We start from the raw sequence: 17238 nt of genomic DNA on the forward strand, positions 1-17238 counted from the left end.
TTGTCACTACCTCTACTGGTGTATACATAAGATATTAGCACTGGTTTTCCTCAGTGCTGTTTAGGGGCATTAACACTTGTGGTGGCTTTATACATATCACAGGCAGGGGATCTCATTGGTCAAGAACCAGCCGAGGATCCGCCAAGGATCCACCATGGTGTTGTCAAGATCAGCTCACCATTTTAAGTAACTGTATTTGTATGTCAATCAGAGATATCCTGTGTTCTCACTGGTAGTCAAAAAAATTTATCTCGGATCCCACACAGTGATCATTTCACTCATAGTCACTGAATATCCTTGACTTTCTGTGGGTTCTGGTTGCCACATTGCAGTAAATTGCTTCCAGTGTGGACATACGCTCCTAGAAATATCAAGTGTGCAGAAAGGATAACTGACAGTACTAGTAGAGGTAAGATAAAAACTTTTTAATAAGTCTACTGTGTCTTTCAATCTACAAGGTTTAATGTGACCCTTTTTTGATATTTTGGCTGTTTCATTATTTGGCTAAAACTGGAACTTTTAGTAGATTACAAAATAATATATGTATATGTGGGAGGTTTAGCTGCAGTGATCAGATCAAGCCTGTTAAGTTATAATGTGTGGCTCCACTGTGATTATCATAAGAGGGAGCACTTTTTTTGCATTTTATTTTGATCTGCCTTTTTATCTCTAAACCACCAAACTGTGACTACATGTAGCTCATTAACATTTTAGAATTAAAATATTGAATGCATTGTGATGTATTTTGGACACAGAAAGAGCGATGCATGAATAGTCTTCCATTTCACTCCATCTCTGGTAAGAATTACTTTCCAGCTACTGAAGGTCATTTCAAAATGTGATGCTATAGTAGAGCCACTCATTAAAATGGTTGCCTTTGACACTGCATTGAAGTTGATCTAAAGGAACCCCTTTATTGCCCCTTTACTGTAATAGGAAATATTTTTTTTTGCTATCCTGCAATTAAAGAATTATGCAACTGATACCAATGTGATTTCTGTCCAAAAAAATGAACCTACAGTCAGCAGCTGTTTAGCTTACATTAGCTTGGCTTAGTTTAGTTTAGCTTAGCTTAGCTTAGCTTAGCTTGGCTTAGCTTAGCTTAGCTTAGCTTAGCTCAGCTTAGCATAGCATAGCATAGTTACAGGGGAAACCAATGTATGGTTATTAAACAGCCATTTTAAAATGGCTGTTCTGCTTTTTGTACAGCTCAGCTCAGAGTTGTCCTGTTTTCAGCCATTATGCTAAGCTATGTTGGCTAGCCAAGTTTATATATAAATCCACTTATATATAAACTTGTTTAAAATGTTTAAAAGCAAGCATCATACATGTTTTTTCCAGACAGTTTCAGCATAATCCAGCCTATGTCATGTAATACACATCAGGCATCTCTTTAAAAAACAAAAATAAAGAAATACTACAGTACACTTTACAAATGTTTGCTCATTTGTCCATATCTTTATTTTCATTTTGACACTATCAGACATATACAGTAAAACACAACATTTGGCAAAATACAATGATTTGGCAAAAAAAAAGTATTGATTGACTAACAGATTATTTCAGTGAACTGGCATTAAAATCAAATTTTTTTGGGATACCCAGTCATATAGCATCCAGAGAATCACTTCTGGGTGCATCAGTGAACCTCTCACAGATTCAAACTGGACAACAGAGAAGCCGCAGCTCCTTTTCTTTGTTTTTGTGCAAAAAAAAGAGAGAGAAGATAAAGAAGACTTATGCGGCCCAAAAAGATAAAATGAAAAAAACTTTTTTTCTTAAAGTCACCAACCACATTGGACAAGAAAGCTTTGTTTTCATACATGAGATTGGACTGTACAATATGAAACCATGACTGGCAGCTTCATAGTTATCCTGTGGGACGTGCCAAGGTCTTGGAGGACAGTTTATAAACTCACAATAGCTTCATCTAAGACGACAACTGGCACAGTGAGTCACACTACTCGAAATGAATAAAAGTGCTGTATTTCTGCTGCATTTTGGCACAACTTTTTCAATTAGGTCATGCCAACAGGATTGCCACCAAATATAAACAAAGAAGAAAAAAAAATCACTCCTCAAATGTAAAAGTGCCTGCCTTGATGAAAATGTCCACCTCAAAACCGTTAAAAGCATCATTTCAGATGCTCTTAATTCTTTTTCAAGTGTCTCTCCCTTTAACTTAATTCACAGCCACTCAAAGCACCGGGCATTACTTACAAATGTACAGCGCAGTCACAGTCACTTCCAGACAACAACTGCATGATATAAAGAGATTTACCATGAAAAATATATACAATGCTGCTGGAGTTCCCACTGTCTGCTAGACATAAAGGAATGATCTGTGTTTTGGGCTGGTTTGATCCAATTCCTGCTTCAGTTCACTACAGTGTTTATGTACAGAGTCCACTATGGCATTTGGAACCGTACTCCATAAGAAAAATAATTGGTTTCATCCTATTTTACATCAATGGTCCCTTTGAAATTGAAGAAATGTTAACCTCACTGTTTTTATACTTTGACACAGAAGCTCATCTTGCATAAAATGTTGACAAGAATTTGTACAGTACTTTCTGTAAAAAACATAAATTTCTGTTAATAGCTGCTGAGTGCTGTTGCAATGCATTGTTCAATGAATTAGCCGTTCCAACAACATCTGAATGTGATGCAATATCTGCGATATATGCAGATACCGAGCTGTCTTTTTGTAGTGTGGTCTCAAGGGTGTGGTGCAGTGCTAAAACAATCAGAATCACATGGAAACACTCGCTCCCAGACAACACTGAGGTATGATGATTCATACAAAAATACGGGTAACCTTGCAGCAGCCATAAAGATCACATCTTTCACATCTTAAGTTATAATGTGTGATGAGAGTACAGCACCTAAGTGAAGAGCTTAAGCAAATGCTTGTACTACGTGCTCATTTTGTGCTCTTTCTGCTTAATGCAGTCAGTCAAAAATGACAGACTTTCCAAATTAAGATGCAATGTGAGGAGGTGTGTGTGGGAGTTTCATATTGCAGTACAATGGCTCTGTGCTGTTCTATCATCATCATCCACATGGAATCCAAAACACCGTGACAAAATTACAAAAGACAATGAACAATTCACAGCAATATTAATTAGCAACCTCCCTCTCACATAACAGTGACATCTTCTGTCGGATACCAAGGTAAAGATCGCCAAATCCAATCTACAAATACATTGACCATCTGCCTTAGTGTAAGTATGTGAAAATAACAGTTTGATTAGCAGTGCAAATGCAAACTTATAAAAATATGGGAAAAAAATTACAGCTACATAATTCCAAAAATACACAATATGTACATGACCCTATTGAACCATTTTCACATTGGAGTTTAGTAAACAATGCATAGGTGAATTCATCACTAGCACAGATGAGATTGTTTTTTATCATATAATGCCTCATTTGAATAAATATTACATAAATATTTTCACTTTTATGTCAGCCCCTCTTCTCCAGCTAACACTTTCCCCAATTTCAGCTTGTGCCACTTCATAAGCAGGGGATAATAAAAAACAAAAACTTGCATCATGAATGTTATCAGAACATTTATACAATCATGCAATCACACTAAAAAATAGGACAAAATCATTTAAAAAAATAGCAGCAGATGAGGTTATGTTAAGTAAAACATGGTCAGAAATAATTTAAAAAAAAACTGTGCACTTGTAAATCATAAAAAATAAATTAAAAATTATAAATTAAAAACTCAAAAGGCAAAGTAAGGCTTAACTAAAATTCAAAGGACAAAAAAAGAACAAGCTAGATGTGTCACTGGGCCTCTGAACCAATAGAAAGACACCATTCAGCTGCTCACGACAGAACAGCAACGAACCTTTGTGTTAACTGAAGGACAAAAATTTTACAGTACTGCCTTCAACAACATAACAAAAATCACACAGTGTGATGGCATCAGCCACACATGGGTAAATCAGTCCATTTGTTCACTTTATTAGTTTGTTTTGCAGTTTTCTTCATTAATATAATTCATTAATCATTTGGTTAAACCTAACACTGATATTATGAGGCGCGCACATAATAGCGTTGTGTGGTTTTTCTAAAAATGTTTTCTGTTATATTAATTATGTTTTTGTTTTTTTTTGAGTTACCTGGGTTTGGGCGGTGGCTGTTTCCTGTCTGGGAAAAAGGGACCTTCTTCTTCTAAATTTTTATTGTTGGTTGGCAAACAACTGAAAGGTTGTTTGCCAACTGGTTGTGGGGGCAAAAGGCATGGCTGAGGACTCTGAGAACAATAGGCCTGCTCAGAAGGACCAACCATGTGCTCATCAGGAACAGGGATGTTTTAGGTTTACTTAGGTTATTCTGTGCTTAGTTAATATTAGAGTGTGTTTTTGTTTTCCCCCTATTGTGTGTAAACGGCCAAACCACTATAAAAGCTACTCTCTTGTGTCTTTGTAATTAGGGTGGTTTGTGAGTTAAGTTATGTCCACTTTGTTTGTTTAAGCTTCTGAAAATTACTTTTTGTAGAGTTACATTTAGTTGACCTCTTTTATGGGCTTGCTACTTATGTTTTTGAATTTAGTCTTTTTTGAACTTTTTGAGGGTTAAAATAAAGAAAACCCTTTTTGAAGAAATTTTTTTACCTGTGTTCTTGGCTGCTTAGCCCCTCACACACAGCCCTTCAAATCTCTAACCGCCCCAGTACCACTTATCAAGGCTATTGAATGCCTTGTATTCCTTGTGCCTTCGCAAGTAATCACAAGCCAGGCATGTGTGCTCTGCCCAAAAATAGGCCTTCTTTACTTTAAAGTGTCGCCGCCACTCAAAGTACCTGAGGTACATTTCCTCATTTTTGTCCAGGAGCAGCAGGTAATCAGCCAATTCCTTGGGCGAGCTGAAGTCGTCAACATGAATGAAGGAGTCTCCCTGGATAAAGTTCTCGTAATTCTGCCTGGGTGGGCCGAGAACCACTGGCACTGTCCCCACTGAGAGTGGGTTGTACAGTTTCTCAGTAATGTAATCTTTGTGGATGGAGTTCTCAAACGCCAGATAGAACTTGCAGCTGGCGATGGTGGGAAAGTAGTCTTGGTCAGAGATGTACTCCCCAAAGGCCTGTCCATATGCATGAACCTCAATGTGTTTGTAGAGTTCATTATAATATTTCACCCGCACGTGATCCTGGTTCCAGTTGCTTACAATCCAGCAAATCAGCTTGTTTTTGCTGGGTGGTACAAAATCCTCTTCCCCTTCTGCTGCTACGATGGACCCATAAGGCACTTCAATGTCAGCATCCTGACGGTAATTGAGAGTCAGATTAAACAGGTTCTCTATCCCAGGCAGCTGGGACGAATGGGATGGCGACTCAAAGTTCATCCATATCCACTTCTGGAACGACGGTCGCTGCAGCGGCGGCAGATTGGACAGGTCAGTGCTGATGTCCCGGTGATGGATGACGACTCCATCAGACTTATTGTAGAAGTTCCTGTCTGCTGTGATGAAGCAGCCATCAATGTTAAAGAGAGAGCTGCAGACGCTCAGGTCGTACGTTTGTCCGAAGGGCCAGAGCCAGATCAGCAGAGTGGTCACGTTTTTATCGCTCTTGGTGGAGAAGAGGTTCTTGACCCGGTCTGTGGATACTGTTGACTCTACAGGACCTGATAACCAGCTTGTAGATGGTTTAAAATACATCAAAAACAGAGTCACAAAGCATCCCAGTATAAAAGTACCAAGCAGAAGGGGTCGCAGAATTCTGTGAAAAGGTGCAGATGGCATACTCTGTCCTAAAAAGGGCAAACCAAAGAGAAAAATACCACACAGTCAGCAGGACACAACATCAGGACTGATCATCTTATCGGGCTTTACATACTACCAACATGTAATAATGTCTACTGGATCATTGACTCTGAACAGAATCTGTGCCTTTAAATACTTAGTGGTATGAATATATACTGTGTGGTGTGTAAGGCAATAGTTTGCATCGGTGCTCAAATAAAACTGCTAAATAAAACTGTGATGCCTCCTACAACATATTGCAATACAAACCTGGCGGATTTTACTGAATGCTGAAATCCAAGCAAGAGTAGAGGTTGTGGGAATTTGAGGGAACAGCTCCTACATCGGATCGAAGCTTGGGTTAACCTCCTCTGTGATTCGGTGCTCATAGGAAAACAAATTGCAGGATGGAGCTAGAAGATGCTTCTTTGCTCTTAGGCTGAATAATAACGATCCTTAATGACTGAATGAAGTGTGTTTGATCTTGAATTTACTGGTCTTCTTAATGATGCCTCCTTTATACAAGCAAAAAGAGAAAATGAGAGAGAATCTATTAAGCCAGAAAAAGAGACAAAAAGCAAGCACTTTGATGACCCCTCCCATTTTGCCTACTCTCTCCATACTTGACCACAGGTATGCTATAATCAGTCTTGGCATAACAAATTAGTTTAGTGGCTTTTTTCCTAGTTAGTAGTGATATGAATTTATTTTGGACTTTCCTGTTAGTTGGCTCCTATGAAAGTTTATTTTTTATCAGTAGTGTAAAAAAATCTCTCTCGGGGATACAAACAGGTTTTAAGCTTGGACAGAGAGAGCTTCGTTAGCCAATTCTTGTTAGCTCATGAACTTTGAGTTCATTAGTGCAGTGGTGGTTCTTGAACTCACTTACTAGGTTTAAGACACTAGGTTATGTGTAGGGAATCCACTGAGTCACCTGTTACATTAATGTGGGTAGAGATATATGCTTGGGAACACCTCAGTGGTTTTGATGGGATCACTGGTTTAACCAGTTGCCACTCACTTAACCCCTACTTTTAACTGCCTAAAGGCTAGGGTTAAGTTAGATGGTTTTGGTTGCGAGAGTAGGAGGACTGTTCTCCAGCTTCCTTGGCTTGTCCCTGACTTGTAATCGGCTCCTTCATTAGAGTCACTGAATCAGTGCCCAAAGGCTTTTGTCTTATAAACTGTAGAACACTTTGTTAGTAACTTGTTGTGGTGTAGGACCTTAATATTGCGACAACATATCGCGTTTGGTTAGGATTATTTGTTGCTGCTTTTGGTTGTAACTTGGGTTTTGGCTGTTATGCTCTTTTGTTCTGGATATCTTACTATTGTCTGTGTCCAGCATAGAAACTTTGTCATCCTTAAGCTGTGTACACACTGGAACTGATTCTCCTGTTGCGTGTCGCTTTAAAGCTGGCAGCTGGTGGCTTGCGGATGTTTCAAATTCTGGTTGCCATATTTACCACCAGATCATATGTTAATTAGTGATATCCTGCATTCTCATTAGTAGTCACTTCAGTCAGTTGCCTGGGATTTGAAAAATGTTTACTCCAGGCTCCACTAACTTCATGCAGTGATAATTTCACCCATAGTCACTGAATGTCCTTGACTTTTCGCCATGTTGCACTTCCGGTTTGAAAATAGCTTTTTTCACATGTGGAACCATATGGAGGTTTGGGATATGACTGTCCAGTTAAGCTACCTAGCATGTCACTGTTTGCTTTCTAGTTATTCCTCCTCTGTCTTGGTCTGTTCTGTTCTCTTAAAAATGCTCCTAGAAGTATCAAGACTGTAGAAAGAGTAGCTGACAGTATTAGCAGAGTTGATATAAAACTTTTTAATAGGCCTATAGTATTTGTCAGTCTATAATCTTTAACATGACAAGTGCCAGAGAAATGGCTTTTTGTAAAAAAGAAGCATATCTGTCATCGCTTGGCTAACTGTCAAATACCTGCATCCACACACTCACCATGACTGAGCTAGGCATTGTACAGTTCTTAATTCAATTGTGGTTCTTTCAAACTCCATTACTTTGTGGGTTTCCCTATGTTCTGTGCCCACTGAGCTACTTCATAGCGCCACAGAGAAAGCTTGTATTTCCAGCATGCATGCAGAGATGAGCTTAATCTCTACAAACAAGTGTATAAGGCAAAACAAAACTTCTCACACAAATAGTCAGGTAGTCCTAGATAGTCCTAGATATCTTTTAAAAGTTTCCAGTTAGGCATGGATGTAGGTTGTTATTTTGGGTATCCACTGTGTGTTGTAAGAGAATGCTGCCATCTTAAGGCTGAGAAGAATAGAAGAGCTCTCTGGGGCTCAGCACACCTGCATTTGGCACAGAGGCCACACAAGCCTGACATGCCAAGTGCAGAATCAAAGCTTGAGAGACGATTTTTCTTCCATGCATCCCTGAAGCATATCTGAATCAGTAAAATCAAAGGAAAGGGTAACATGCATCCATGCTTCATCCAAATCTTTGACTTTGTTACACAGATATGCACCAAGCGGACACACAAGTCAGAGATGGATTGAGATAAGAGCCAAATGAGTGCCACTCATTTTAAAGGCTTATGGTATCAATACATTTTCATGTAGGGACAATCCTCTTACAGCACTCAACCATGCCTCCTGTGAGCTGCAGTGATAAGCTCTGTGGTTAACAGGATGCATCCCATGCATGCCATGATGTGCTGGTGTCAATTATATAAAACACCCCATAGGATGGAGGTTGACCTGTATTGCAGTGATCAGGTCAGGCCTTTGAAGTTCCAGTGTCTCCAATGTGATTATTTAAAGAAGGTGCACAATGTTTTATTTATTTATTTAGATATGTCTTTCTATCTCTAAACCACCAAAATGAGACTAAGGGGAGACTCCTGCAGCTCATTCACATTTTAAAAAAAGCATAGCTGTGATTTTGTTAAATGCATTGTGATGTATTTGGGACACAGAAAGAGCACCGCATGGGTGAGTAGTCTGCAGCGAGGCCACGTTTGAAGTGGCTGGAGAGCAGTAAGGGGAGGAAAAAAACGCAGTCACACATTTTCTGTGGCAATATCAGTCACAGAAATCTCAAATCCCAAACAGCGTTTTGTAACGGGTATGCAAAGGCTAAAGCTGCACATGTACACCAAAATTGTTGTCTTTAGATTGCAACTCATAATTTCTGGAAGGAGCTCCGCACTGGCTGAAAACGGACACTCCATCTCAGGTGAGAATTAATTTCCAGCCACCGAGCACTGAAGGTCATTTCAAAACGTGACGCTGTAGTGGAGCCACTCTTTAAAATGGTTGTCTTTTGGCGTGACACTGCATTGAAGTTGATGGGAATAATAAAGATACACTGGAATATTTTCCAGTGCTGACTAACAGAACCTAGATAATAGCGCGCCGTGGGCATAATATTTGCAGCTATGAGGGCAAGGTTTGAAATACAAGTCACATTCACGGGAGAAAAACATCCATGTCCCCTGCAGTGTGTGAACTGTCTAGTGCATTAAACATTTAAAAATGCAGTGTACAATCAAACACCCCGGGGAAAACGAGAAGCGGTCTATATTTGTCACATTTGTTTTGCGCATTTTCTTTTTGGCGTTTGCAATTAGCTACAGATGATTTGCCTTTAAAATCAGGTAGAAGATCAGACATAGGATGCAAGGATGGGGGGGAGAAAGACTCAGCCAAGCATTTTACTCACCATCGCGACAGGCGTGAGTCAAAATAAAGCTTTCTTCTCATTTCCTCCTCCTCACTTTCAAAGACACATAGGAACATACGGAAGATGTGGATGCGTTTGGAATAAAAAATCGAGCCCGCACGCCGTGTTTGCAGCAATAGAGCCCGCATCCATCGTCTTGATCCCGAAAAAATGATGATACCTACTGTAGTAATGTGCGCTGAATCTTCTCCGCTACTGCACACCGACGCAGAGAATGATGGCTGCAAGTGAAAAAAAGGGGGGAAGAAAGAGGGGGAAATCGCGACTACCTCGTTCGCTTGCACACTAAATTCATATCTCGGTGTGCGAGGGCGCCATGTATGCTCAGGGATGTGATGCGATGTGGAATAATTCCCTGCTGGCTGCCCATGCGCTACCTTGCTCTGTTTACCGTGGATGCAGCTGCAGGCTGTGGCGGAGCGCTAGTTTGAGTGGGATGCTGCGATTCCGCTTTAGTACCATATTACACTTTAATCGTTTGTTTAAGGTTCTCATTTGAATAAACAGGTCAGTCATCTCTGAAGGATTCACCTCAATTGGTCTGTACAAATTAATCTTTCAGTGATGTAAAAGCTGAAGTCTGATTGCCAGTTAGCGAGGATAATGCACCACAGCCACCTTCAGAGGCCCAAAAACACAATTCTGTTAATTTTCAGCGAGTTTATTTAATATTTTTCGCATTCTTAAATCACATGCAAAAACAACTTACAAAAAAAGTAGGTTCAATTATCTATACAGAGGCTCACAGATGCAGTTTGCCCCATTAAACCTTGAGCATGCCCTGTGATTTCTTTTAGCCAGTCAATTAATCATTTACGGGGTTGCTCTAGTGATTTAATGTTGTAATTCAAAACAGTTGGAGTCATCATCACAGGGTTCATTTCAAAATTAACGACTAAATTTCAGAAGTGCATCAACACGATTTTGCATGGGTCAAACTCCAAAAAACTTTTCTTACACAGCGTCGGATTAAAGGCAGCCTTGCACAACAGCAAGGCAAGAGGACATGAAGACGAGATCTTTGAGTTTGACTTCAGTAGGCAAAGCAACACCTGGATGAGCCAGAGCCAATTGGAAAACAAGTGCTGTGTGCAGGTGAAGCTCATTTGGCTTTTTTGGCCACAATCACCAAAGGTACCGTTTAAGAAAAACTAGTAAAAAGCATTTAATTGAAAAATAAAGCAAACACACACACACACATAACTTGCCAACTTTTAAGCATGAAAGCTGTTGCAGTAATATTCTGATTTGGGAGCGTCGGGAAAATTGCCTGGATCGAGGCAAAAATAAATTCCAATAAAAGTCAGCAAATTCTGGATGCAAATGTTCCGCAGCCAGCCAAGGACGTACAACTGAGAAGATGCTGGGTTGTACAATTAGACAGTGATCTATAGCAGTCCTTAAAACTTGCTGTGAACTGCTCCAGGAATCCAAGCTGAAGCTGAATGGCTTTCACAGCCATGCTTGCTTATAAACCTGTGGGTAAACATGCTGTATGGCTGCGGAAGCCGAAACACCACCAACAAAAATTCTCACAAGTTCAAGTGATCTGGAAGAAGGACTGGGCTGAAAATTAAGAGGCAAGAATAAAAAGACCACTGTATGTTTTCAGTGGAGAGATGGCTTTGCTGCGGGGGCAGTTTTAACATAATGCGTGATTTGTGCAGATGCAGCCAAACAGCTGTGGCCACGCAGCTGTATGCACTGATAGCACGTCTAGTAAGAGAAGTATCTGTTAGACTTGTACTGTACCATGGCAACAGCTCATAAATAAGAAGGCAATCTACTGCACAGATAAAAACCAATCTTGATTTTGCCCTCCATTCCCTCAGCTACAAATCTGTTTCAACAACTGAACTGCTATCCTTCCATCCCGCCGCTGTTTGCATCATTATGACTCATCTCAGATTTTAAACTGACATGTCTTTGAAATGTCAAAATCTATGTTGCAGGGTTTTTTTATTTTCTTGTACTGTATTTTGGGCTGAAGCCGAGTTGAAAGCAGAATGAGGCAACAGCTTTATTCCACCAGACTGCTTTGTTTACTCGTGTCTCTGCCTCGTTCCAGAGTGCACTTTATTTCTATTCGGGTCTAATATAGTCACAGATCACAGAACTGCAAAACATGCCTATGCTGTTTCGGCTGGTGAAAATCCAGGAATAGCAAAAATGCACAAGGGTGTGCAAACAAGCGTTAATAAGACATCAGTTAAATTCACAATAATTCGTTCAAGTGCAACAAAACGACATACATCAGCGCAGCCAAAATTAGGATAATTAAGTGGTTCACTTGCCTACGGCTTTGCAAATCATTTGGCTTTTCTCATAAAGTTGGTCTTCATTTGCATTTTGCTCTGCGTTCAGCAAGCAGAACTCCATTTAGCTTTCATTTTGTTTATACCCCCATGAATAAACATCTGCTATGGCTTTTAGTCATTTTCATTCCTGCCACTTTCGTCTCTCACCACCAAATATCGCCGCCCATTTGCGAGTTATTTCCAGGTAGATTGATGGTTTGTTGGGCAGATAGTCCAGATACACCGTCTGGCTTGTTTTTGGAATTGCCATTTCAATCTGAGTCCCCTCGTGCCACTCGTTAAAGGATGTGATAGAGATAAAATCAGGCCTGGCTTCCAGTGCTGCACTCAGCGAGGTTTCGTAGTATTTGCCATTGATGCGGTTTCGAGTGTTTTGGAAATTCCAGGGTCGAATGCTCGTGTCGATATATCCCGGGCCTACACTTGGAATGAACATCAGGTTGTTATCTTCACAGAAAGCTTTTATAGAGGCCCAGTTACGCTGTGTGGAACCGTAGGAAAAACCATTAGTGGCAAAGTAGGTGTAAACGCCGTCGAACCCTGCTGTCAGGATATCTCTCTTGTCTTTCTCCTCCACCAGCAGCGCGATGAAGATGGCGTCATACGGGGTATCCCTGATGCTGTTGGTCTCCGTGTGCTTTAGCAGCTTGGCCCACTGCTCCGAGTTCAACAGATATGAGTCATACACATAGAAGAGCGGAAGAAGTTTGCCAGTGTTTGTCAAGTACTTGAAAAAAGCCGGGTGCTCTCCGTATCTGTGGAGGATGGGATGGGAAAAACAACCAGATGTCAAAGGAATAGAAAGATGAATCTAAATATGCAGATAACATTAATGATGACATCTGAATGACTCTGTGGACGAAATCACTACTCACTTCTCAATGATGTATTTAACATTAGTAAACATGTTGACTTCATCCCTTCCTTTGTATGGCTCAATGTGAAAAGCTACCTATAAAACAAACACACACACACACACACACACACACACACACACACACACACACACACACACACACACACACACACACACACACACACACACACCGGGGATCACAATCACAAATCCTTTCATTAGGAATATAATGACGTTTCATTCAAGCAACTGCTGCAATCTCTACACACACACCTTAATGTGGTATTTATGAGCCACCTCAAACAGCAAAGGCACAATGTCGTCTGTTGAGTCCCCGTTGTCATCCTTCATATTGGGAGGATACCAGGAAACAGCAATGACACCTTAAAATAAACAGTTACAGTATCAATATGAAATCTAAAAGAAAAACACCCAGATGGACATTCATAAAGATAACTGGATTCATTTAATGTAAATGTGTAATAAATCTGTATTAAATGTGTGCCTGGAGCAATATTATTAGGCTTTCCTTGTATCAGTGTGTCACTATTATCATAGCTGCCGACACAATTCAATTAGAAGAGTTTTTGTTTGATAGTTGGGAACAATATGTTTATTTTGTGTGAAAAACTAAACACTAACCTATAAATGTCTGCAGCTCACTACATAGATTCAGAATGATCCAAAGAATAGGCAACATGTCATTCCTGTTTGAGCTTAACTGCATTGATTTATTTGGCCTCCTGGTCTCTGAGGTCATCCTCCATCAGCTTATCTCAGCGCCACCTTTTCGCCTAAAAGCCAAAGGCGAACAGGCTTTTCCAGCTGTTACTGCCACCAGGGCAACAACAGCTGGAATTTTCCGTGAACCCACATAAGCACATGTCTAACTGACAATAAACCACTTCTAAAGACATACAGTGTGGTGAAAAAGTATTGGCTCCCTTATATGCTTCAGACTTCAAATACATTTCCACACCAGGATAAATGCAAAAATCAGTTTTTTAAAAAATGATTTCATTTATTAAAAGGGTGAAATAATAATAAAAAAAGCTATCCAAACCTAACTGGCCCTGTGTGAAAAATGTTATTATCTCCTAATTCTAATAACTGGTTGTGCCAACCTTGGCAGCAATAACTGCAATCAAGCTTTTGCAATAACTAGGAATGAGTCTTTCACATCCCTGTGGAGGAATTTGGCCCACTCTTCTTTGCATTTTTAAAAAAAAATTCAGACACATTAGAGGGTTTTCCCGCATGGACGGCCTGTTTAAGGATTTGACTAGACCACTTCAAAACCTTCATTTTGTTTTTGTTTCATTCAGAGGTGGACTTGCTGATGTGTTTAAGATTATTTTCCAGCTGCAAAACCCAAGGTTCTTTGAGCCTCAGGGAAAAAAAGGATGGCCGGGCATTTTGCTTTAGGATTTTCTAGTAGAGAGCAGAGTTCATGGTTTCGACAATTACAGCAAGTCATCCAGCCGCCCGAGACCACCACACTACCACCGCCGTGTTTGACTGTTGGCATGATTTTTTTAAAATAAAATAATGTGTTAGTTTCATGCCAGATGTAACTGGACTCAAACCTTCCAAAAATATTTTCCTGAAGGTTTTGGGGATCAAGATGTTTTCTAAGAAATGTGTACAGTGTGAAAAAAATTAAGACATCAGGAAGGGAGCAATGTTTTTTATACAGCACTGTATATATTTTCACTAGCTTTTAGTCAAGTATGCGTTTAAATTTTTCTTACTGGTCTTTTATTTCTAGTGTTATTTCTATTGTTATACTTTATTTATGACTTCTTTTTATTCATATTTTGCCATCATTGCATTGCCTGCCTGGAAAGCACTCTGGCTCAGCTCCTGTTGTTTTAAATGTGGTATATAATTAAAAGTGACTTGATGTCTTACCGATGGCTGCTGTACGTAGCTGCTGCATATGAGCCTCTATAACAGAGGGGTCTCTAGAACTGTAAACCCCTAAAGCAGGGTAAAAGTTGGCTCCAATGTCATCAGGTGGGCTGTGTCTCCCTTGTGGATATCCCTGAGCTACCTTAACGTCCCAGTGTGGCAGCTGTGGATGGTCCCAGTGTATGTATTTTCCATCAATCTTTGGGTTTCCATACCACGTGTAGTAGAAGGCATGGAGGTAGTAATTTGGAGGAGGGAACTTCCTCAGTGTCGCTTCCAGTTCTGCATCCTTGTCTGACTGAGCTGCGCTGCTCATTTTGATCTCCTCTGGTTTTTTGTTGCGGTTTTCCTGGCTCTCTGGTTTGGGAAACCCCTTTATATCGGCTGGGCTGCTGAATGGAGAGTCCCGTGATATTAGCTCACTTAAGAACACAGTTATGGCGAGTATAAGCAACACCAGAGCAATTAATGTGATGCAAGGCTTGCGCTTAAATCTTGCCATTCTTCAGTTAGTGCTTGAGGCTTTCCATAGTTCATTGTTGAGACACCAGTGAGTGACTGTGGTTGGATGGGGAGCCAGTAAAGCTCAGCCGGAGAGTGTTTACCCAGCCTAGAAATTGAATGATATAAGAGATGTGAGTACGTCTGTTGATCTTCCCAGAAGTGCCCAGTCATTAAATAATAGACAAAATTGCAGCTTTAGTTATTTTTGCAATAATGTAAAGCTAAGTAATTTCCCATCTATTAATTAATAAAGCAAATAAAAAAGTGGAAATACCAAGTTTTATTTACACTATAAATACAATAGCTGGTTACAGTACGTCCATTACTGCAGCTTAGCACCACACAGTTAAAAAGCTAGCAGCATTAGCCACATGAACTCTACCTGCACTGAACTTCAGACTTGTCAACACCACACAGGCACCACAGGGCTGACACGACATCCGTTTTATTCGTCTACAGCCTAACAGTTAGCTTCTTCTTGCACTAAAACTATAACATTTTCATATCTCACATGAAACACACCCAGTCCAATGGCTCGACCCAGTCCTCATAAATTATTTTCGCTGCTGGGATGCAGAGGACGAGACACAACCTGCACTTCTGGTTTATTGCCTGTCCTGGAAAACGTCACAGATCTACAAACACACTGACCTGAGACTGCTACTGCACTGTTACCCATCCATGCGGTATAGGAAGCTGCCCCCTCTTTAGCTAACAACAGTCATAGAGGCGGTTTAACTGAATGACAATGAGTGACAGCGCCCCCATCGCCGTGGAGGGTTCATTACAGAAAATAATAAAATTAATACCACAGGAATGAATGATAAGATAAGATAAGATAAGATAAGATAAGATAAGATAAGATAAGATAAGATAGAACTTTATTAATCCCTCGGGTGGGTTCCTCTGGGAAATTCGATTTCCAAAAAGCACAGCACCGACAGAAGTTACAGTTACAGAATATTATTTATATATATATACACACACACACACACATACACACACATATATAAATACAGAGACAAATATAAATAAAATATACGAAGGGGATAAATAGAATAAATAGGAATAAAAATAAAAATACAAGTGAATTGCACATTTCAAGTATTGAGGTCTATTTGCACCATTGACTATTTACAAAAAGTATTGCACAAGGTATTGTACAGTGAGGTGAAGAGGCACTACAGCTTAGTTGTTCCCCCCTCCTTTGTCCTCCTGTTTCCCCTCCCTCTCCCCTCCAGAGAGGAGTTAAACAGTTTGATGGCGTGTGGGACAAAGGAGTTTTTAAGTCTGTTAGTTCTTGTCTTGGGGAGAAGCAACCTGTCACTGAACAGACTCTTCTGGTTGTTTATGGCCGTGTGCAGAGGATGCCCAGCATTGTTCATAATGTCCAGCAGCTTTTTTAGTGTCCTTTTCTCTGCCACTGTCACCAGAGTGTCCAGCTTCATGCCGACCACAGAGCTAGCCTTCCTGATCAGTTTCTCTAGCCTGCATGAGTCCTTCTTTGCTGTGCTGCTCCCCCAGCACACCACAGCATAGAAAAGTACTCCAGCAACCACTGACTGGTAAAACATCCTCAGGAGCTTCCTGCAGATGTTAAAAGACCTCAGCCTCCTGAGGAAGTACAGTCGGCTTTGGGCTTTTTTATACAGGTGCTCTGTGTTGCATGACCAGTCCAGTTTATTGTCCACCCACAGCCCGAGGTACTTGTACTTGTTGACCACCTCCACCTCCTCCCCCTCTATCTGAACCGGCAGTGGACCTTCTCTGGACCTCCCGAAGTCCACAACCAGTTCCTTAGTCTTTGAGGTGTTGAGTTGCAGGTGGTTTGTGTGACTCCATGCGACAAAGTTCCTCACCAGACTTCTGTACTCCTCTTCCTGATCATCCCAGATACACCCCATGATGGCTGCTGTCTACAAACCAAACATCACAGCAGGTCTATCGTCTTGTCTTCATCCACACCGCGCTGCCTGCACTCCCTTAGTCCTCATGTGTACTGTCCATTGCTTTAGATGGTTGACAGGTTTAAACTCATTTACCTTCACTGACTCCACTCCTTGCATATTCATTGTTAATTATATATCATATTGTAATGTTGTGTAAATCAAAGCATTTCTGTGAATGCAACATCACTATTCAAACCAACAAACCTCATTTGAAAC

General features: G+C 40.5%; 2 protein-coding genes across 4 annotated transcripts; both read right to left on the reverse strand.

The window, feature by feature from the left end:
* Positions 1 to 4677: 4677 nt before the first annotated feature.
* LOC308389536 (4-galactosyl-N-acetylglucosaminide 3-alpha-L-fucosyltransferase 9-like) lies at positions 4678 to 9545 on the reverse strand (the record flags this gene model as incomplete). The annotated part of the gene is made up of 3 exons (XM_080870992.1): positions 9464 to 9545; positions 6031 to 6275; positions 4678 to 5768 (listed from the first exon to the last, which is right to left on the reverse strand). The coding sequence occupies exon 3, from the start codon at positions 5758 to 5760 to the stop codon at positions 4678 to 4680; it is 1083 nt and encodes a 360-aa protein (XP_080727118.1). The 5' UTR covers positions 5761 to 5768; positions 6031 to 6275; positions 9464 to 9545.
* A 573-nt stretch (positions 9546 to 10118) lies between these two features.
* Positions 10119 to 15751, reverse strand: manea (mannosidase, endo-alpha). Of its 3 annotated transcripts, none has more exons than XM_080869993.1 (5): positions 15596 to 15751; positions 14570 to 15179; positions 12932 to 13041; positions 12678 to 12754; positions 10119 to 12557 (listed from the first exon to the last, which is right to left on the reverse strand). In XM_080869993.1, the coding sequence occupies exons 2-5, from the start codon at positions 15069 to 15071 to the stop codon at positions 11924 to 11926; spliced, it is 1323 nt and encodes a 440-aa protein (XP_080726119.1). In that variant the 5' UTR covers positions 15072 to 15179; positions 15596 to 15751; the 3' UTR covers positions 10119 to 11923. The 3 variants fall into 3 exon arrangements, with proteins under 3 accessions (XP_080726119.1, XP_080726120.1, XP_080726118.1); XM_080869994.1 differs by having other exon boundaries at positions 15585 to 15725; XM_080869992.1 differs by having other exon boundaries at positions 15456 to 15724.
* Between the last annotated feature and the right edge of the window lie 1487 nt (positions 15752 to 17238).

This window comes from Rhamphochromis sp. 'chilingali' (genome assembly GCF_963969265.1).
Source record: "Rhamphochromis sp. 'chilingali' genome assembly, chromosome: 21".
Taxonomy (NCBI): Eukaryota; Metazoa; Chordata; class Actinopteri; order Cichliformes; family Cichlidae; genus Rhamphochromis; species Rhamphochromis sp. 'chilingali'.